General features: G+C 41.9%; 1 protein-coding gene across 2 annotated transcripts in view; it reads left to right on the plus strand.

Annotated features, from left to right (window-relative positions):
• Positions 1-1,138: 1,138 nt before the first annotated feature.
• peli1b (pellino E3 ubiquitin protein ligase 1b) overlaps positions 1,139-23,295 on the plus strand; it is a 33,508-nt gene continuing 11,351 nt past the window's right edge. Inside the window, exons 1-2 of one of the 2 annotated variants that reach the window (XM_063875418.1) lie at positions 1,139-1,447; positions 20,175-20,478. In XM_063875418.1, coding sequence (XP_063731488.1) covers positions 20,396-20,478 — 83 coding nt within the window. In that variant the 5' untranslated portion in view covers positions 1,139-1,447; positions 20,175-20,395. Of the gene's footprint in view, positions 1,448-20,174; positions 20,479-22,011; positions 22,989-23,295 lie in introns of those variants that run through there. The other variant, XM_063875417.1, reaches the window with a different exon arrangement.

Below are 23,295 nucleotides of genomic sequence, written 5' to 3' on the forward strand. Positions count from 1 at the left end.
CTCTGCCACACACAGACGCACACTAGAAAACATGCTGACATAACTGCACCTTTCTGATTAGTTAAGCTTGAGTTCATCAGAAATGCTATGTCTTATGGATGCTAAAGTCCAGGTTCTGCACAATATGCCCTATTTTGCCCGAAACTATACACTAGGTATACTGATAAAGAAATATTAATCAGATGTTATATCATCAGGAATTATATAAAGTGGACTCTAAAACAAACCCTAAATAACAATTTCTAAAATACTAGCTCCCACACACCTGTTTGTTTACAGCATGCAGCATTTTAGGCATAAATAAACAGATGGAGGTGGCAGTAGAAACAACTCTTCACCCTTGTTTTATTCCACTGTGGTCCATCCAGGCTGAAAATATAAGCCATGGTATGTCAGGTGTTTCGAATGAAAGTGAGCATGAAAGGGCACATGAAGGAGGGCGAGTCACGCTTGTCTGTGCAGCCTGAATCCCACATATTCACATCAAAGTTCAACGTAGAGGCGATGAAGCAGACACGTTTTGTTGGTGTTCAAGGTGAGTTCACGTGGCCGTCTGCTGTGTGTCAAATCAAAACACTGTTTGGTGGACAGATGTGATCATTGATTTCATACCGAGGTTGACTGCCAGTGTACTTCACCAGAAAGTATTTAATCAAGTTCTGGGGCCTTGAGGTTTAACACTCCCTTAACTTTGAGTAACATTTTATTCTACAGTTCTGATATTGCACTTTTTAGTCTATATATCTGACAGCTGCAGTGCCTATAGTTTCTTTGCAAATGTTAATATTAAACCATATCCAGAATTTAGAATGAGATGATTCATATTGGAAACGTCAACAATTACAAACATTTTGGGGAATAAATATTAAAACTTGAACAGTGTGAGGGGCAGACTTCATCTTAATACTTTGAATGTGGTGTTTGCTAAGCAGTTTACATTTCCTTGTGTTGAAATGTCTTCTATAAATAACCTGGAATCGCCTGAATACCTGTTTACCTGTATTTGAGTCATGCGGCTGGGATCGAGTAAAACTACATGTCCCAGAATGCTCTGCGGTGACGCTGTCTCCACCTCCAGCGTACGCTCGGAGCCAGAGAGCAGCCCTGCTCGGTGTTTACGTTGAGATGCTCACAACAAAGGACAGCACACCGCGGAGAGCCTGTCATTTAAAATACAGCACCGAGGATATTCTGTCTCAAGCCTCTACAACTCGTAACTCCAGGGGAAGAGGACAACAAAAAAAACCCACCTCGTCGGCTTCCATTTTAACCGGGTTTGCTTTATTTATTTTTTTGAAAAACAGCGTAGAGCGGAGAAATTAAGACGAAATATCCCTTTTTTTTTAAAGCCGGTGGAGCGTTAGCTAGCTCGCTAACCTCAGCAAGTTGCAGCTGGAGAAGCTAGCAGCACTGAAGACAACAAAAGGACTTCATCATTTATATCGCAGTGAGTACATGTTTACACCTGACTCCTTTAATTAATCACATCAACGGTTTTCCACGACCGTTAGTGGGCTAATTCAGCCCTAGCAACCTTTTTAACGTTCCTTCTAATTAACCGTCACCTGCTTTGTCCTGCCAACGGCTGTAAGACCACTAACTGACCGTTTATTAAAGCTACCTCATTTCATCATATGCAATGGACCCCGGTTACACTATCACATTGCTTGTGCTGTAAGCGATGCAGCTGCAGATCTCTGTCAAGTGTCCTACACACACTCATGCATGCATAGTGGTGGAAAGTAACTAAGTACATGTACTCAAGTACTGTACCAGAGACTTTGTACTTCTAGGTATATCGTGTACTTAATATAATCAACACTTAAATCAGAAAGTCATTAAAACTAGCTGCACCTTTACCAGATAAATACATTAATGCATCAGTGATTATAATGATTATAATAATTAGTACTTTTACTGTTGGTACTTAAAGTATATTTCGATGCTTGTACTTGTATACTTGAGTAACATTTTGAATGCAGGGCTCTTACTTGTAACAGAGTATTCTTACAATCTGAGTTCTTCTTCACCTCTGCACCTGTTTTGGGTTTTATCTCGGTGGAAGTCAGATGCTCTATAAAGATACATCTGTGTGCCTGTGAGTGTGTGTTTAAAGATGCAGGTATAACTTTACATAACTCCCAGTCTGCTTGCTGACCTGTCACAGGGAAAGAGAGGGGGGGTTTCGAGAGAGAACAGCAACATTGCCTGATAAGGAATTAAGCATATGCACAGACTCTGGCCATTACTAAGGCTTGATTGCCAGTTAATGACTTCCCTCCCCTCCCTTGTTTCTCTTTCTCCCATCTCATTCTGCCTCTGGGTCTCTTACCCCTGTCCTCCTCCTCTTTTACTTTTCCTCTCCCACCCTCTCTCTTTCTCTCTGTCTCGTTCACTCTGTTCTGGTAAGCCATGATGTGATAAGTGTTGTTACAGATAGGGATCTCTCTGACTTCCCTTCCCCGTGTTGGAAATGTCACAGTAAAGACAGACGTGCTTTAACTCCATCTGCCCCACCAGGGCCTGTTTCCATTGTCTGCTTGTCAATGTGATGATTAATCAGGAAATTTGGTGCCGATGGCGGTGGCCAGTACATTAATTTTTTCAGTTTTAACCATTGTTGACTGATTTGTAGAAGGACTTGTATAGAATAGAAGTGACCAGCAGTGAGTAGAACAATTTAAATGCTTGCAGGAGACCTACTTGTATTACTGAAACCTTTATATAGATTGACGTTCAGTCTTACAACTGCTCCAATATAAATGCTGCTGACTGGTAGAATAATGCATTAACTTTATTTCAAAAGTTTGTTCATCATATATAAATATGTACTGTATTTGTATATATAATACAGTCATATTATAATAAGTACTGTATTGTTAACATTGTATTAACAATACAGTACACCAAGTAGAAAAAAAACTAGGTACAATTAAGTAATTTACTTTTGTTTTGATAATCTAGTCATAAACCTTGAAAAGACCTTATCACATTCCGTCAAGCACAAGGTGTGTGTCAGCTCAATGCAACACATTTAAACCTCTTTTTAAAATGATTTGGTTGTTAAATTCGCACAGGATAGATTCCTCCAAATCGTGCATTTAAGGAACTTATTATTGTTTAAATTCTGCATTTCGAACTTTTGACTCACACTACAGCAGACATACAGAAGCCACAACTAAGTTTCAATTTCACCAATCTTTGAGATACATCAACTTCCTGCACAACACAACTGGTGTATCAGGCTACTCTAGGATCTATGTCATGAAACAGTGAGCTGATTCTGGTGCTGAGCTATGCCAGAGTCAAGTTGAAACACAGATACCTATAAAGAAGGCTGGAGAATCTTTTATTATATTTGTCTACGGACTATTTTAAGCCCGCATTCTCACAGTCCTATAAATGGTGATAACTGTAGTGTGAACAGTTCTTGGGACACAGTGTTTGCCGTGTTGCACATACATGTTTGAGTCTGCACATTTGCATTTGGGTGTGTTGCCTGCAGGCCTGTGTGTGTGTGTGTGTGTGTGTGTGTGTGTGTGTGTGTGTGTGTGTGTGTGTGTGTGTGTGTGTGTGTGTGTGTGTGTGTGTGTGTGTGTGTGTGTGTGTGTGTGTGTGTGTGTGTGTGTGTGTGTGTGTGTGTGTGTGTGTGTCCTACACGGTTTAGAGTCTCAGTTACAGGGTGGAAATCGGAGCTGATGGTGTCAGACGGGAGCACACAGAGCGCTCTGATGTCTTAATGGAGGCTCAGAGCTGCTCCCATCCTAAGTAACCCGGTCTGTGGGGACACACAGAGGCCTCCAGTCTCTGCAGGGCCCGGAAATGTCCAGGAACAAAGAAATATGTATTAAATCAATTCAAATCTTTGGGTATTCTTGTAAGCTTGAGATCTAATAGACCCTGAAACCCTGCAGATGATATACTATCATAACTCCTAAAAGTCAGATAAATATGTATGTAAGAGTATACTTAAAAAAAAAAGTTTCATTCAGTTGCATTATTTTTATTTATCCATTTTCAGGATAGGAACATCTGACCTATGCTGCGATGGTTGCAAATTGCCCTGCAGGATTTGTTATGAAATATCTCTTCATGACTTCCTTTGAAAGACAGTGAAACACACCACATAACAGTGCGAGGCCAGCTCATTCCACACTGAAATGCGCCTAATATACATATTGTGTTTTAGTAATTCCTAGAGATATTTATAGATTACAGGCAACAAACGAGAAAAAATCATCATTAATGAAATACCCTTTATATGGTACATGCTGTGTAGACTGCGATGAGTGTGGAAACCTATGTTTATTGCATATTGACTCAATGGAAATACATGAAAGCTGTAACGGCAGCAGTTGGTGCTTAACACCTTGCCGTTTAGTGAGTATGTGTAAGATTCAAACCAACAAATCAACAACATGCCAAACAGCCGTTTGTTTGTTTGCACCCTTTAAAAACCTTAATGATGGGAGCAGCGTGTTCCTCACGAGGGGTGACTTTTGTTTTAAGTAATTGTTAGCATTTATCTTTTTGTGTGCACGTGTGTGTGTGGTTTTAACGGGGAGGGCAGCTTTCCCCCCGCTGTGTCTGAAGAGCTTGACATTCTCCTCCCGCTCCGGCTTACTCTTCGCTGGGCTGGTAAACAGGCTGGAGTTTGAGGAAGGAGATTATGTCTGTCATGGAAAGTGGGTCAGACAGTGGGCACGTTTTTATTGCCTTGTTTCTGCAAGGTAGGGAAGGAAAGAAGAGCGGGGCATTAAACCAGCAGCTTTTTTCCAGAGTGTTGCTAGAGGCAGCATGTGCTCGGTACAATTATCTTATTCTCTCCTGTCAGAACCGTTATCAATCAGCTTCCCAAAGCTCTGCTAACAAGCCATGTGCAGTGCACGTCATTTCTACTCCTGTGTTCAGGAGTCGAGTATATGTTTAGGTGTTTTCAGGCAGACCATGTCTCCCTTTTCCCACATCAATTTGACCCCAGGACGGTAACTATTCACCCCCAAAACAGTACCTACTCTACTAATGTAAGTGGTGGCTAGTTCTTAAGCTATGCACTGGCTGTATGTGTGTGTTCACCGGGCTTGTGTGCTCAGAATCTGATTGATGTCACCATAAGCTCCTTGTTCTTTATGATATCTTCCTCCAGTCTCTCTCTGTCTTTTCTTTATGTCTCGATATGTTCATGAATTGGAATGTTAGAGCTCTGGCATTTTCGACTTCCTCGCAGCTGACAGAGTTAGGGCTAAGAAAAACTCAACCATTATTACGTTTTTTTGTTCTGACAATGGAACAGTGTTCATGTTAGTGCTAACAGTGTTAGTGTTGCGGTACGTTCGTAAGTCCATGAGCATAAAATACAAAACCTCCTTTTCTTTGTCATTTCTGGTAATAATGAAATGCTTCCTGTAGGTCATACACGTCTACATTATCATATAAATGATGTTAACTCGGTTTGTAGAGAAAACTGTTTATTGTAAGCCATTTAAATTATTCTATTCTGATCTCCTCAGAGTAATAATATGTAGTGTAAGGAATTCAGAATGACAGAACAGTACAAGTAAATATACGAGCACAGCATGCAGATTGTACGATGTAGTCCTTCTCCTTCGTCCCTCTTCATCACACCATCTGTCTTTATCTTGCTCTTCTGAGGAGACTATTCATTATTCATTTAAAGAGCTATTTAAGTAGGATATTTATGCATAGGGGTGAGTATAGTAACCCATTTTTTTCCTTATTCCTTTCACTGCCTGTTTTAATTTGTCTTCTTTCCCCTTAGCACAGTTTGTCTCTTTCCTCCTTTTGCTTCTCAGTCTGTGTTAAAGTAGGCTAACACAAGTGCTGCCAATACCTGAGTCAGGAAAGTGAGGGAGGGGTGGAACTGAGGCATAGTGTGGCCGTTCAGCACCTTTTAAAAACAAGCTGTTGGGGAGTTCACAGTTCTTATTTGGCTTTGACTTTATTACTTTAACGGTAAACCAGCTGGATTTATGAATAGAAACCTTATTTGTGAACGTTGGTAGAGTTCTGGGAAAAAAAATGTCAGGGATGTGCTGACACAAAAAGAGCTTAAACATGTTGGAGGAACTTACATTTGAACTATAGTTCTAGAGCTCAACTTCAACTATTTACTTCCTTCATTAATGATTTATAGTTTTATAGTTTTAATGCCTCTGCGCCAGCAACAGCCAAGGCCACATTGTGTTTTTGGGTTGTCATTCTGGCCGTTTGTATTAATAAAAGGATAAATGAATTATGTTAAATTAGAATTTGATTGTCAAGGGGCCCACTTCCTATTTCTAATCCTTAGGGGCAGCACCTACGGTAGTCCGTTTTGCATAGAAAACCATATGAATGCATAATCAACATGGAGAGCATAACTCAATGATTTATTTTACACCTGCTTTTATAATAATGCCGTGAAATTCCATATCTGTATAGAAATGTCGTCTTCATTTTTTGACATTTTATGATAGAATGGAATAATTGTGTTATAGAAAATACAAATGTGTGTTTTTTCTATGCATGCTAGATTAATCAGTCTTCCCTGACAGCAGGTGTGATTAGGGATTTTTCCCAAACTGAAAAAGCTATACTACACCACAAGAAAGAGAAGTTGCTGTAGCATGACTTCACTGCTGTGGTGGGGGTGTGTTTTATTGTGTTGAATCTGTAACGCACATACTAACATTGTGATATGATGCCTAATGGATATAATGTTTAGCTGTAACACCAAAATAGAAAAAACACTTCCTATTTCACAACCCATCTAGATTTAGGGTAAAGCAGGGCCCCCTGACAGAAGTGTGTTGAGAAGCAGAGTGGCAGGTAGAGTGCTGAAGCGCCCCGGACGTAGACAAAGGCCATCCAGTGATTGATGTTGTTCCTTTATTACTTTGAATGTTTGGCACCTGAAACTGCTTACTTAACTTTTTACCTTTCTGTTTCGGGTGCCTCTCTGTACGCCTGCCAGGACTCAAACCACGGTCTGTTTCTCTTTAATTTCCCTTTATATCAGCAGAATCCTCCACTTTTACAAGCAGGAACTGAAAGCCCCGTTGAGGTTATATATGTAATGTGAAAGTAAGAAATTGTGTGTTTGTAGGATTGTCAAGGTACCATCTATGGTTTCCTTTCTATGTAGACGACTGCACTCGAAACTACTCGTATAGTTTGGCACCTTCTTCTTTACACACACACACACACACACACACACACACACACACACACACACACACACACACACACACACACACACACACACACACACACACACACACACACACACACACACACACACACACACATCACATTCACATGTCCATACAGACCTGTAATTATCAATTCCCCTCTGATCATGCATGATTGCCATTTCCTGCTTCACTTTCCATCCTCCCTGTCTCAACCCGAGCTTGTGTGTACATCCTCACACACAAATGGAGTGTGTAACTTGTTGAGGCTTCCCTGGGGAGCTCTTCTGTTTCTGTGGATGCAGTAAAACACTGAGCAGTAGTTGCTGAAAACCATTAAAAAATGTGAGTCTAAAGGTCAAAGGCTCAATACAGCAACAGCAGACAGTCGCTGAGATGTGAAAAACAGCAGAATTGGTAATTCTGAAACATAATTGATTACATAACACAGCAAACTATTGTTTACACAGTCCCATGTATTCCCAGAAGTCTTAAGTCTGTTTTATTTTGTGCAGGAGATAGAGCCAAACATATGAGGTGGAAGCAAGCCAGAACTAAAGCTGACCCCTAACTGAAGCCTCAACGCTAGCAGCACTCTACACTAGCTTGTTTCATCCGGCTGTACAACAGGCTAATCGTTACAAACTGTGACCAGGTGCAGCTCAATTAGACATACAGAGACCGCTACCTATTCAATCCCGAGAGGAATGCAACCTTCACCAACAAGGACCCAAACAGGAACGGAAGGTGAACGGAAACATGTATCAGCCTCAAAGACTGTAGAAAACCTTTCCCCCCTGATGTTTTCAATACTCTAACAGTGACTCTTATTTATATGTAGGGTTAAAAATGCGTCTGATCCCCTTCTTGGCATTTCATACCTCCATCCTGAAAACAACTAGCCTCTGTGTGAAATGATGTAGCCTTAATATTTCAGTCTTGCTAAATTCTACACGTGATTTATTATGGAAACTAGCATTTCAATAGACTAAAAGCGACCTTATGCAATGTTTAAAGTCACCCATGTTGCTGTGTGAGCTAGATGACACTTTGTCCTTTAAAAAATATATTAGCCAGTGTTGCTGCAGGTTACATCCTTCCTTGGCATTCCTTTCCCAGTATTCAAAGCAATAATAAAGCTCTTGAGTTAAACTCTCACATCACGATGAAAGCAGTTTTCCCATGTAAACAGTGGCATAACCATAAAAGCAATTCTTTGATATCTAATGTATTTTAAAACTCACGATAACTGCAGAGCAAAACAGCCCCATAAAAGGCAAAATGACTTATCAAGAAAGCTTGCGTCATAGAATTATCAAGAGCTTTTATTTTGACATAGTTTTCCAGGCAGTTGTGATCAAACTATGTTTTTTTTTCTTCTAAAGCACAGCGAACATGTGCCATCCTTCATTTGTCAGACAAACACTTGTGACCGGTTGCAGTGACAGAAAGCAGAGCAGATCAGAGAGAGGAGATCTGCTGTGAACAAACAAATCATCTCTGCATCAGTGTGCACACTCTGTATTTGTATCCCTCTCCTCCTGAGTAATGTATTGAACTGCCATGATGTGGCTGTATCGTCTGCCTCAATAATGACACATGTTGACCTGGATAACACCTTGCAGTAATGAGGATTTGTTGAGCAGCGTGTTTCTGTCATGTGAATTATACAGCGCTTCAAACGTGTTGGCACATTCCCTAAATATGTATTCAAGTGAATAACAGCAATTAAAATAGGGAGTGTTTCCTCCCTGCAGCACTGATTGCATATTATTCACTCTGAGCTCACACACACACACACTCACACACACCCTGATTCATACACCCTCGGTTCTGCTGTACCATGCTTCTAGGAAGGTCACTCTTTTGTACAATCAGGAGATGGGGCTTGGCTGTAGAAGCACCAAGGTGTTTGTGTGTGTGCGTGTCCTTTTGTGTGTTGTGAGTATAACACAGGCGTTCACGTGTGTGTCTGCATGTATGGATTTGTGTGTGTGCAATACACTGCATGGGTTTGTGTCTGGCTGCGTCGTCCTCCAACATGGCTGTTTGTTGTCTGCATGCGGCGGTGTGTTTTTCCCACTGAATCATTGATGATGCTGTAATCTGAACGAAGGCCCTTCTATTTCTCTCCTACCTCCTGTCTTCAGTTAGCATCCTCCCAACATCGCTTACAGGAAAAACCAGTACGCTGCTGCTCTGACAAAGCACAGACCTGCCCTGGAAACTGAACAAAAAAACTGTTTGAAATGAACATAGCACCACAGTTGTAGTAACTTTTCTAGTTATAGTTGAGCAAACATGAATGATCAGACTGCCAAGAAGGAGCGGTTTCTGGCCTTGTTGGGCAGCTCACCATGCCGTGATGTATGCACACAATTACTCACTTCTTTTTGTGGCACATTCTCTTGGCGATGTCCTGAATCCTGGATTCTTTGGAGATGCCAGTCTTGAATACTCCGGAGCAACTGGTAGTTTGTTTTGATGAGTTAATTTAATTCTCAGCAGGAAATTGACGCCAAAGGGTCCGACTCCAGTCTGCTTTTTTAGGTGGAAGATGGTAAAGGTGTGAATGGTGCTTTCATGAACAAAACATTTAGTTTTAGATACGTAGATACGTGCTTTTTTGTGTTGGTGACAAGCTCGTTCCTACAAAGTTTGAGAGCAAGTCTATTCCTATTGGTGTTCATGAAGAAAATATAAACGAGCCAAAATAGTGAATAAAAGGAAACGGGGCAAAGCTATTCAGTCTTCTGTCAATATATGGCCTACCAGCGCCGTTCTGCGAGAAAGAGGGTTGTAGTCAATGTTGTTGTATTTTTCTGTAGGTGATCCGTGTGTTGACGTGTGAGGTTCACGGTTGAACTTGATCGCAGCGGTGTGATGCGTGTTGGCTTTTCAGCAGCCTGGAGAACATGTGTTGGTTGTGTTACGCGTGAGGCCCGATGTGTTTTGAAGCCATCTCCACTATGTTCACATCTGCTTTCAGCAACACAGCTCAGGTTTACATTCCTCACCTTGTTCCTAACGTTTGAGTCCTCTTCCTGACCCGCTGTACATATTTCATGCCTCGCTGTTTATAGCTGATGAGTGTGAGTGTTGTTGTGGCAACGCTTCCTCAGGTCAAGTGTGTGGCGTCAGGCCCAGGTGGATCATCTGCCTTGTTACCGACAACTGCTTTTTTCCGCCATAGTCACAGCTCTAGAGGATCATTTTTAAAGTAATTCATCATGGATAAATATCAGCCACTTCTGTGTGTGTGTGTGTGTGTGTGTGTGTGTGTGTGTGTGTGTGTGTGTGTGTGTGTGTGTGTGTGTGTGTGTGTGTGTGTGTGTGTGTGTGTGTGTGTGTACTCAGTGTGTTGGTAACAAGGGGAAGTGGTCTGCTTTGAGTTCAGGTTCATACGCTCCCTTGTAGGCTAATGGCTCCGGCTTCGACACCACAGACTGTGCGTCTCTTGTGATGCCTTTCTGTAAAAAGGGTGATAACAAACATGACAGATGCGCTCAAAGTGAAGGATTCTTTTTAATTTGCGCCGTCCTGAGTAAGCAGGTGGCTCATCACACAGTCTCCTGTTTATTTGGCAGACTCTAATCCAGAGTGGATTACAGTTCTGCTCAACTATTTTTAAAATCTGCAAAGGATTATTTTCACCATTTTATAATCTTCAGATGAAATTCTTGGGTCAATAGATTTGTCTGCAAAAGGTCACATTCTGTCATGTTTGATTAATGAAGGGCTGAAATGATTAAACAGTTATCAAAAGAGTCTGAGGAATAATATTTTGATTTGACTAATTGTTGCAGGTCTGTCGTTAAGCCCATCATTTATCCATTCCACTGTTGAGCATGTTTCATTACTTTCTTCTTATAGAACATTAAATATTTTCAGGGGTTATAGCTCTTGAACATTCATTCCTACAGACATTCTAAAGGATTCATTCATTCATAGAGGATTCTCCTAAATGATTAAGTTTGATTATACTGGTTCAGCAGTCTGTTGTGAAGACCAGACCACAACGACTGCTCTGCCCTCCTCTTTCCAAAGAATGTCTTCCTGTTGTCCAAACAAAGGAGTTTGAATTTCTCGTGTTTTAAGGAATGACATTTAGATCTGGAGGTGACTCGGAACCCCAGCCTTTTGCCTCTAGTGTTCTCCTAGCTGGGTGTCCATCTGTTGGTGTGTGTCCACTATTATTTCTTCCTTCCTCTCACGTAATTTGTCATGGGGCTGGTGATATAGTATGTTTCCATCCGTCTTGGTGTAAATATTGGACCACACACACACACACAGACTGGAGAACACCTCCAGGGACCATTGAACATGAGTGTGCTGCCTGTGAGTGGGCAGGGAATTGGGACTCGGTGTGTGCATTGACGCGCTGACTGTAAATCACTTTGGAGCAGCCAGCTATAGCGTGCATGGCTATGGCTAGACGGAAATGTTCCTGCCCCCGCCTCAATACCTCTTTAGCTGCCGAGTGATCAATAATATATCAAAACGGAAATATATTTTAGCCCTGCATACCCCCATAAACATTCAGGGATTATGTTTATTATTATTCTATTTTTTCTATTGTTCAAGCCAGTGCCAGTAAGTCATGTCAGGGGTTCACACTCTGGTGTGTATTGATAACGCAGTCTTATCTGCCTATGTACACCCAGCTGAGCTTCAGGGGATGTCATTTGCGCTACATTAATTTTCTATAGCGTTGCATCAGCAGTGATTTTCACGGTGGGTTTTATAGTTCCTCTGGATGGAAATGCTTTATGTGTGCCAGGACACAGTCCTTGTAGGTTTATTCTCAGGCGGTGCATTGGAGGTTTTGTGCATTCGAAATAAAAGTCTTAAGAAAAGACGTCAACTGATGAGAGATGATAAGCTATCGCAGCACACATCTAACATACAATACACACATGCAGTCAAAAAGGAGGCGTAGCAGCCTTTGAGCTGAAATCTGATTCAAACCAATGAGAAAAGTGTGTGAACAGGATATAAATTAACTCTATTTTACATTTTGGCTCAAAGAGTGTGGCCGTTTACTTTGGCAGTTAACAACAGCGCTCTGGGTGGACTCTATTACGTAAGAATTTCATTTATTATGTCAGTTAAACAAAGACCATTCAAATCCTTTCTTCATGGTAACAGACTGCACTCCTTAAACTCCAGATGCCAAAACATGAACATAAAACATGATCAGAAACCTGTTCTCTAAAGCCCAGTGTTGGTAAGCATTATAAGTTCAGGTTCAGTCTGATCCATACTAACACCATTAGTCAGCAAATGATATTTAAAGTTTGCTTTAGGTTTGAAAAACTCTTTGTATTCCTGCATGTTCATTTCCTGCAATGTCATCTGTTCATGTTCATCGATCAGACAAGTCTGACCGAGGTTCAGAAATGGAAGATAGGGCAGGATCTGGCGTCAGGTTTACCCACTCCCCCCTCCACCCCACAGATCAGATTCGGAGTCATCAGGCGTCTAATCCTCACAGTGTGCAAACCCAATCCCTCTCCTCTGACCCGGCCATGCAACTCTACACACCGGAGACTGGACCCTGGGCGTCTGGAAACAAATCCACACACAAATGCATTTCACTTGGATTACATACAAACTCCCCACTGATGGACACAAAGCCTCCTACACTCAAACGGAGAGAGTTAAACACGCTTCCTTTGACTCGTTGTTGAGTGCTGTTAAGATGAAGAAGCACCACTTACATTACGAGGAAGAGGTTTATGGTCAGACCAAGCAATCTGCTTTTTCCTGCAACTGTAAAACCTCCTGCCTGGTGTGTTGCATAATGCCCCAGCTTGGTCAACATTTAGAAAAGCAATGAAAGAAACTGTAGAAAGACTTACCTCATGCTCTTTCCTACTTTCAAGTCCAAATCAAATGACTGATGTCCAGGCTTTTTTATTTGTTTGGCTTAAAAGTAAACCTTTGACCAGATATATCAGTTTGAATTACATTCCTATGAAATATTTTACCCATAAGAATTGCTGAGCTGACTCACTTAGAGCTCTAACTGAGACATAACATCATGTCAGCTGAGGTGAAAAGGTAGCAATGGTCCTGTCTACTCATCATTTTGAGCAGTGGAACACGTTGTCTTTGTTTGTGATTCGGCTGGAGACTTGCTGGCTAGTTGACCAAGAAGCAGCTGTTGTTCATCACTGGACGCTGAAGTTTCTGATTTGAGACACTGACGTGGTTCTGCTTCATAGTCTGTTATTTTTCCTATTGCTTTATAAGATGATTAGAGCAATTTTAGGCTAATTGTGGAAGTTTAGGCCCACACTTTAAGTTAACGACGGAGCCTCTAACTGAGGTTGTTTTGTAGAAGCCTTTTTTATGATGTTTAAATAACCAGCTCATCGAGGGCTTTACCTTCACCCTTCACTGATTAAAAGGTTTTAAAAGGTGAAGTTCACGGCTGTTAAAATCTAGAAAAAGTCTATTTACCACTGTACTGCTAGTCGCTGGGGTAAGACTCTGCCACATTGTAAAATAAAAGGGTTTCTCATTAAAACTTTTATATATTTAGATAGTTAGATCATATATTTGGACACATCTTATTTGGTTAAAGCTTGACACTTTACCTACGAAAAGAAACATTTATCTTACATAGAAAGGAAAATGTATTTAAAGTAGAAAATACCTTTTAAATACGTTAGCAAACGGGAGAATTGTGGGTGGGAGGTAAGACCGTGTTTTATAGATGTCTTTGTACTGTTTTAAAGATAAACTTAGCGTGGATCAATCGAGACCTGCTTAGATGTTCAGAAAATATGCCTTATAAAGACTTTAATGCATATTGTCATTGTAGTTGACCTGTAGTTGAGGTGGCCTTCTACCACCTCAGAAACATCTCACGACTCCGGCCTTCACTCACGCATTCAGTCACACTCATCCATGCCTTCATCACCTCCCGTCTGGACTACTGCAACGGTGTCCTGTCTGGACTGCCCACCAAGGCCCTTAGCAGACTCCAGTACATCCAGAACTCAGCTGCCAGGGTTCTAACCCACACAAAGCCCTGGCAGCATATCTCTCCCGTCCTCCAACAGCTCCACTGGTTGCCAGTCAAGTCACGCATCACCTACAAGATCTTGCTGCTCAACTACAAATCTCTCCATGGACTCTCACCACAATACCTCACAGATCTCCTCCACCCTTACACTCAGTCACGTTCCCTGCGGTCCTCTGACAAGGACCGGCTGGCCACTCCCCGCACCAGATTGCGAACTTTTGGGGACAGGGACTTCTCTGCCAATGCTCCCACACTCTGGAACAGTCTACCACTCCACGTCCGCTCTGCCCAATCCCTGCCCATGTTCAAAAAGCACCTCAAAACATTTCTCTACACTAAGTCCTTTGATCCCTAACCCCCACTCCCCTTTTCCCCTCCCTATTTGTAAAGCGACCTTGGGTACCATGAAAGGCGCTATATAAGTTTAAGTTATTATTAGTATTAGTTCAAATTGAATATAACCATTGTGGTTACGGAAATGTGCCGTTGTACTAAGTTTGCCATTTTCACTGCCCCTCGATTTAGGCTCAGACTGAAGCAGCATTCACCTTCCTTCCTCGAGGCCATGAGTGGATGTGCCTTTTCTCTTCCACTGAGCTAAATACTTAGACCGCTCTCCAAACAGGACATGGGTTAAGTAGGTTGGAGTTCCTCCTTGAGTGGAAACTTGTCAGAGGAAGCTTTTGAGGAAGATCAGTGGAGCATGCTCCCTCTCACTATGTCTTGTTTACATTTAACCATCCAACCCTCCACATAACTGTTCTTTAGTTGGAGGTATCTTGCTGGGGTCTTTTAAAGTTCCTTCTCATTATTAATAACTTGCTATCAAAACCTATTCCTGTAATTGATTAATTGACGTGTCTTTGCAGCACTACAAAGAACAATAGTTGTGACTGATGGTGTATCATCACCTCTGTCTTTGAATGAGACATGCACAACAGCGTTTAAGGTAGATAATACCTTTTATCACTCCCTCCTGTATCTGTTGTACCATTAAAGGTATGCTAAATGAGCTATTAGCAGTTCCATGGATGCACAGACAACGGTCACTGGATTACGTAGATACGGATGAAAACTGAAATACGTAACATTGTCATGCAGTTCATGGATTATAAGTATTTTTTCTGTAATTCCTACGCAGAATCATAAACTCGCTTTCCCTATGGACATTGGATTTCGTATCAAGTCACACTTATTTTAGAAATGTGTAGATTGTGTCAGTATGAGACGGGTCTTATCTTTTCTAGTCTTCTGTCCTCGATTGTCTCATCTTGCTGCCTCGTTTGAATGTTAGAGAACCTCTCTGTAGAGTGAGCTGTGAGCAGGAGACTGGAAAATGTCATTCTTACTCCAGTAGTGCAAAATACAGATAATGGTTTTGTGAACACAACACTGAGAAGTTAAAACCCCCCCAACTATCTGTGATTAAGGGATCAATCTACAATGGATTCAAAGATCAAAAACGCTGAAGAGGAGGGAAAGATGAGACTTTCTTGTTTTTGCTTGGAAGGTCCAAGCCTCTTGCTCGCGAAGCGCTCACAGGGAACATGAAAGGTGAGAAATGCCTTAAAGCCTCAGAGTGCTTGAGGATGTGGTGAGAGCCAGTAATACTGGAGCGTTTCGGTATGAGATGACCTTAATGATGAAGGGCATTCACAAAGATCACAGCAGTCACAAGCAAGAAGACGAGGTTTCTCATCTGTACACACTCACACCCGCACCAACACAACAACCGTCTGCAGAGTCATCCGTCTGCCTTGTATTGATACTTGCCCAGCAGGCAGAATAACTGTTGCTCTTTAGTCATCAAAACAAAACAAGTGAATATTAAACCCACAGGTTGCAAAACATTTTGTTGACACAGCTGGTCAATTTGCAGTAAAAAACAAATATGAAAAAACGAAAGCAAGTAAATAAGCGATGTGTGGCACTAGAAGACAGATACAGAAACAGCCACTATTGGATGTAATACAATTGTAACCTAAGCCATTTAATGATTTTATATTTCACTTTATGATGTCCAGTTTGTGGTATCTTCAGATGAGCTTCATATTAAAAAGCGTAGATAGTCATCCTCCCTGGGTGGATGCCAGGCATCTGTTATTATTTATTGATCCGATGACCCACTTCACCAGGAGGGTATCATTTCCACTTTCCAGTAATGAAGATGGCACACTGTGTTGGAGGTCTTGGTTTTCTCTTCTACCCTGACCTGATGCCTGATGCACTCTTTCTTCTTTGGTGGGCCCTGTGTGCTACAGTTTTTAGTTTATTTTCAAATAAAAATGCCACATTTTCCCCAGCCTCCTAAATGTGACTTGCACTGCTGTTCTTTCTCTCATATGTTGGTAAACTGGATATTTCTGGGTTGGACCGTTCGTCGGATATTACAACAGATTAGTATAAGCAATTTCAGGCTCTGGGAATAAGTCATTTTCACAGTTTTTGACACTTCTTTATCCACTTCTTTAATCTGGGAGATACCTTGTATATATTTATTTTTAAAGTTATGAACAATTTGAATTGAAGCCTGTGCTGGAAATGTGTGATTGTATTTGCAGACAGGGTAATGATTTAAACGCATTGGGGGAACAAAAACCGGGGAATCATTAGTCGCACATACTCTTATCATTAGCACACATCAGTGTTCAGTGTTAGTGTTAGGTAGGTGTCTGGAATGGGAAGCTTTGTCACATGAGCCAAAAGTCTCAAGGCCTGAGTGTTTTTGGCTGGATATGAATCCAGACCTACCTGCTCAATTGGCTGTGCAGAAAAAGATTAGATAAAATCAGTTCCCTCTTATGAGTTCCTTCTTCTCCCTGACCCTTTGAGAGTGCCTCCTGACCCATTTGTGGGTTCCTAACAGCCGGGAAATGCTGCTTCTTGTTTAGTTGTTTGTTTGTTTGTTTCCATAGAGCCATGCCTTGTGATCCTGAAAGTGTGTCACCCTTTGACTTACCAAAGCATCACACCCCTTTTAACTCTACATGAAGGCAGGACTCAAATCCTGCGGAGAACTCTGTTAACTTTGGGTGTGACCTGCTTAGTTGATAAAAGCTCCTTTGCATGACGTGTGCTAAATAGTTTGACATGTTGCACTGCGGGGCGGCTGGCGGGGAAGAAAGGTGTAAACATGAAGACATATTCATGCGTGCCTGCTCCTGTACATTTGTTTGTCATGTTTTGTGCTCCATTGGGAGCCAGTGGGAATGGCAGATGTCATCTCTGACTCATCTCTTGCAGTCAGGTTTTACGAGGGCTTTTAAACGTGTGAGGTTGCTGTCAGCAGCACGCCGTTACAATCCCTGACCCCGGCCTGCAAAGTCAGCCTCGCTGAGCTCCAGATCTATTGTTGTAGGACTGTGTGTGTTGGTAGCTAAGCAGCAGTTGGCATGCAGCCACACCGAGCTCTGTGTCATGCAGAGTTGCAGAGGCCAGTGAGTCAAACACACACACACACACACACACACACACACACGCACTCGCACACAAACACTTAAAAGGATACACACGCCCATAACACAATTTGAACCAAAAGTCCTCAGAGAGTTTAATGATCAATCATTTGAAAACACAAATGCATGTTTCCCTTCAATGAAAGCCTCATTAAAGCAATTGACATGTGTTGTTTCTCAAGTGAAAATAAGTATAGGTTGAAATAAAAAACAGTAAATCTGTCACTCAAATGTCTTTCTGCCTAGCTATAGAGTTAAACACACATCATTCCTCAGTACTTTGAAGTGCAATGTTTTTTACACTATACTTTTGGCTGGTTTGCCTACAGATGCGGTACAGAATATTGGCCCAGACAGGGTTCATGGCCTCAAAGCCACTCCTGGTTCTGGGGAGGCTGCTGCTGTTTTTGTTGACTTCTTAAAAACAGTAGAGGTGCAACAGATTGATAATCCAGCATTCTGGACTCCGATGTGTTCAGCAACAGGACCTGACACTCTCACTCAGATCTATCTTTCTTTAGTCTTCAGTGTCTGGATCCATAGGGAAAAATCAATTCCTGGCAAGTCACCCGACAGCTCCCTGGAGGCTCCTGACGGTGCACATGTGAGTGTACAAAGAGGATTTGAAATGCACACAGTTGAGTGTTTTAGTATGCACTGACAATGCTGCGTGTGTGTGAGTGTGTGGGATTAACCTCTTCTGTCAGGGGAGCAGGTGGGGCTGAGGCTTACGTCCAGTTTTGCAGTTTGCACACACCCGTCTTCACCTCCCCCTTCTTCCTGATCACTTATCCAGATCATCCATGTTACTTTATAGCCTCCATCTCCAGCAGGTCTGTGCAAGAAATCACAATTTAGATTGCTGCTTTACCTACATTTCAGGAATCACAACATTTGTTCAAGGCTTAATATGCATTCAAATACAATTTGGAATAAAGTATTGTCCATCTTTCCCAGCAGACATAAGAAAACACATTTGTTTTTGTACCGATCCTCTTTAAAGAATCAACCCCAATATCTTGAATCTTATCGCAAAAGCCCTTTTCCCAGTAGAAAACATCCCTCCTCCACTCCTACTTGAGAAAAAGCTAGAGAGATTCACAACCATTCTTTCCAGATGTTTATCACTCCTGTGGTTTGATACTCTAATTATAGAGCTATTGATAACACAATCAACACTTTCAGGGTGTCATTTATAAATCAAAGTGTTACTTATTCAAGTGTGAGGCAGTGAAGCAGCGTGCTGATTATAAGGATGTACGAGCTGCTCGTTTTTTCAGATAATAGAAATCTTAAATTTATGTTAAGTAATGCTGAGTAATGCTTAGTCCGACATTTTGTCTAATATATTTATGTGGAAGGCCTCTATGATTTTCTCCCTCTTCATCTAATGAGCCTGTTTCAGCCTTCCTGCCCTTCATCATCAAAACACTTTACTCCCGATGCTTTATTCATGTGTGGCTTTAAACCCTCTTAGCAGAAAGGCACTCCCTCACAGGAGAACTGTAAGAGTTGATGTTAATGTTTCTGTTCTTTTCTTTTGAATGGTATCGCAGCATATTTATTGGCTTTTTTTTTTTGTTGTCAAGTAAGCCGAAGAGACAGAAAAAGTTTAACTGAATGCCATGAAGTCCTCAGCTTGTTCAAACAGGAAGCCCATCCTCTCCTTCTTTTCTCACACATGCTTTCTTTCTCTGCTTCTTGTTGCAATTTCCTGCAGATTTAGAAAACTGTGTGTGTGTGTGTGTGTGTGTGTGTGTGTGTGTGTGTGTGTGTGTGTGTGGGTGTGGGTGTGTGTGTGTGTGTTTGAAACTTTCTCTAAAGTCAGCATTTACAGCATTTAGGACACCCACCTCACTCAGCATGAAGAATAACCCACATGTCCTACTGACCTGAGTCTTGTCCCTGATGCTTTGAAACAGTGTGTAGTGTGAACTGTGTGTGGGGGGGTGTACTTTGCATTTGTACTTGAGCAGTTTAAGCAGATCTAAATGAAGGCTGTGTAGGGCTCAAAGGGACAGTTTTGTCAGTGAGAAGCTTCATTTGGGAGGTGTAGAGCTTTATGGCCCTTCACATACAAACAGAATGAGTAGAGAGGGAGTCCATCATGTGTAACAGATCTGAACATGTGAGGGCTTTTAATACGATGGGATGGGAGTTTAGACGAGCTTTTGCGCTGACTATATATACCGTTTTTTCCTATATTTTTTGCCTTGGCATCCCTGCTGAACTTATTGAAATTCATAAAGGTGCCCTTTTCTTCACGCAGAGCCGATGTCTCTTTGAATATAACCTACATTAAAACGTGTACAGCCAGGACTTTATGTGCAGTCTCTACACACAGATATCTAGAGTGGAAGGTTCTCAGAGGGTTGAAATAGCCCCAGAAGCTAGCAGGATTTCTGTTGTCATGAGAAAATGCGAGCGCTATCAAACAAACATCAACTGAAGTACATCTCTTTCTTTACATCTAATCTTTGTGTCGTCCCTCTGCAGGACGAGCGGTGCTGCGAGAGACGGACACATGAAGCATGAGAGGGTGGAGCTGAGGCTCAGCTGACCCTTCCCCTTCCTTCTCCTCCTCTCCCCCCCGTGCTCCATTCGATCAGCACCTCTCCCCCCCACCCTTCCCCTCCTTTCCCCTTCCTGAGTCCCTCACCCTGTTGGATCTCACCCTCTCATCTCGCCTACCCTCCGCCTCCAATCAGCCGAGCCCAATGTACTCCCCGGAGCAGGAAAACATCTCCACCACCTCCTCCACCAAAGTGCCAGTGAAGTATGGAGAGCTCATTGTGCTGGGGTAAGCAACAAGAAATAATCCCACATTATCATGTTTACATCCAGAACAGAGTCTCTCATCATGTCCTATCAGAAATGTTTGTTCTGAAAAATACAAGTTCAAGAGACCCAGCTGGAGTCACTTCCTGAGGTGCAGATTGAACCTATCGGCCCTGATGCTCTGTATTACACATTGTAAGGTCTATGGATGTGTTGATTGCAGGTTATTTATCTCAGTGTTTCAATCAATCAATGCCCTCTGCACGTTGAGCTGGAAATGGTTTGAGTTCTTATGTTGTGTATTCTAAAGACAGTTACTTTAAAACCAAATACACCTCAAATACATTTTTAACCTCTTAATCTACCTTGAATCACAAACTCAAGACACCTTAGTCCTTCCTGCTGGCAGTGGCATGGTATTATGCTGATTGTCAGTGAAGGGATCGTACACAGAAGCATCACAATGTTCCAAACACGACTGCATGTCATCGATTTTGACTAAAAGTGTTGAAATATATGCTTCTTAAATGTTTTATGCATGTGTGATTTATGTATTTTGCACACTTGTTGGACCTCAAGCACAATCAGGATGCATTTAGGTCATAAACATTACATTTAAATATAAATGTGTTGTCTTTAAGACACAGTAAAGCCTTAATTACAGCGGTGCAGATGCACAGTAGTCTGAACACTCATTACAGAAATCATGGTTTGAGAACAATGGAGATTGTGTTGGCTAAGAAAAAAAAGAGTGATTGTTCTTCTAAAGAGTCCCGAGGGAATATATGGGAAGGATTTAGATACTTTGATTTGTCAATGAACTCAGTGACATCTTCAAAGACCTCTGAGGAATGAGACACAATATGTAAATAAATACACTGCTCCAGGAGATACGCTGAAAATGCTTTTCCCGAAGGAAACATAAACAACTGGGATATTCGTGTCCAGTCGCACCGGGTCATGCACTCGATGGACTCACTGATAGGATCGATGAAGGATTGGATTTTTGGAGATTAAACACGTTACTTGGAACACCACAGTCTCCTCCTCCATAGATTTGTTTTGACTCACGTCCACATATTCAGCTGTAGGAAAAACCTCTCACCACACCCTGCATTAGTAAGACATATAGCTGCACACACACACACACACACACACACACACACACACACACACACACACACACACACACACACACACACACACACACACACACACACACACACACACTCTTTCTTCAATAACAACGGACAGTGAAGGACTTCCTTTATCTGTATGTCTCCTGTTTATTCCCCAAAGGGCTATTCCACTCCACTCCCCTTCCCAGCCCACTCCACAGAGGAATGTAGATGTCGGAAAGACTCCTTACAACACACACACACACACACACACACACACACACACACACATTTGCCCTGTCTCACACAGTTGGTTTCACAGCTGACTCACAGTTTGTTGTTCGGGGTTGTGCTGGAGCGGTGGAAATGTTCCCTGATGGAAAAGGGCAGTGAGCAGTAAACGCTACCCCATGCCTTTACAAGGGAGAACCCCTGTTTTCCGCTTTGCTCTACTTTTTCCGCTCCTAGTTTTTGAATTCCAGGTCAGGTCACACTTTTTAAGATCAGTTGGGCTGATTTTTGCTTGAGTCGCACTGCTGCTAATCATATTGAATACTTAAATATGCTTTTTGTGTGGGGCCTCAGTGTGAGTTGAGCCCTAACCCACATTACATCAGTGTACATTGAGAATTAAAATGAGACCATTTGGAGTCAAATACTTAAAGTATAGAAACAAACACGATGAGTGAAAGGTGAAGAGTCAGGTTTGAGAAACATTTAGGCCTTCAATCAGTTTTCTCTGAGCGTGGCTGAAACTGTGAACTCACCCTGATTGATTTTCACTTTTGATAAGTGGATATGAATAATAGAACCTGGCTAACCCTTGAATTGCAATAGAGCTGAACCTGTGTTGTAGAGCCCAAACAACAACAGTTACCATAATACTGAATACGTTAGGATCAACTCTTCTCATATTGGCATTGAGATCCGTTCCCTCTGCAGTGATAGTGATTGCTTGGCCGGTTTGGATTTGCGTAATGAAGGACACTCGTGGTAACTCACTTGTTTTCATAACTGTGCTAAAGAAAACGGCTCAGCTGCATTGAACTCCACCCTTCTGGTTCTCCAGCAGGCCGAAACAAGTGCATGGATTTAATTATGTGTGACTCCCGTGTGACCAGGAACAGGCTTGCAAATGCGAATCCTAACGGAGAACCCCATCAACACGCAGCGCAGTGTTGTGACTGGCCCGCTCGCTAACCCCAGTCCAGCATTACCATGTTTGAAGCCCAGTGATGCTAGCAGCCCAATCCGGAGGAATGCTGTGTGTCTCTGGGGACGATCTGTTTACAGGAGGGGGGGGCACTCAACATCCATGTGGCTTTTTAAACAACCGTGACGTCACTGGATACATTGCAGTCCCTTCAAATCCATCTATGTCTGTCTGTATACGTGTGGAGCTTGTTTCCAAGAGGTGCGGTATCCAATGCTCCACTACGGTCTGTTGCTTTTTCAGAGCATTGGTTATTTTCTAAGATTTGAAATATTCACATATAGAGATAGAGCTCATTGAAATAAATATTATCCTCCTTTCACACCATATCTTTAGTATGGCGCAAAGACACATTTCAAAACTAGTTTTTTTTCTAAAGGGATCCTGTCCACACTTATAATATAATAATAATGTAGCATCAGCCCATTCTGAAAGCTTTGTTTGTCATAAAGTTGAAAAGTAACGAACTGCATTCATGGGTAAACGGTTATCTGTCCACGTCAGCAAT

The sequence above is a fragment of the Eleginops maclovinus genome, chromosome 22 (genome assembly GCF_036324505.1).
Source record: "Eleginops maclovinus isolate JMC-PN-2008 ecotype Puerto Natales chromosome 22, JC_Emac_rtc_rv5, whole genome shotgun sequence".
Taxonomy (NCBI): Eukaryota; Metazoa; Chordata; class Actinopteri; order Perciformes; family Eleginopidae; genus Eleginops; species Eleginops maclovinus.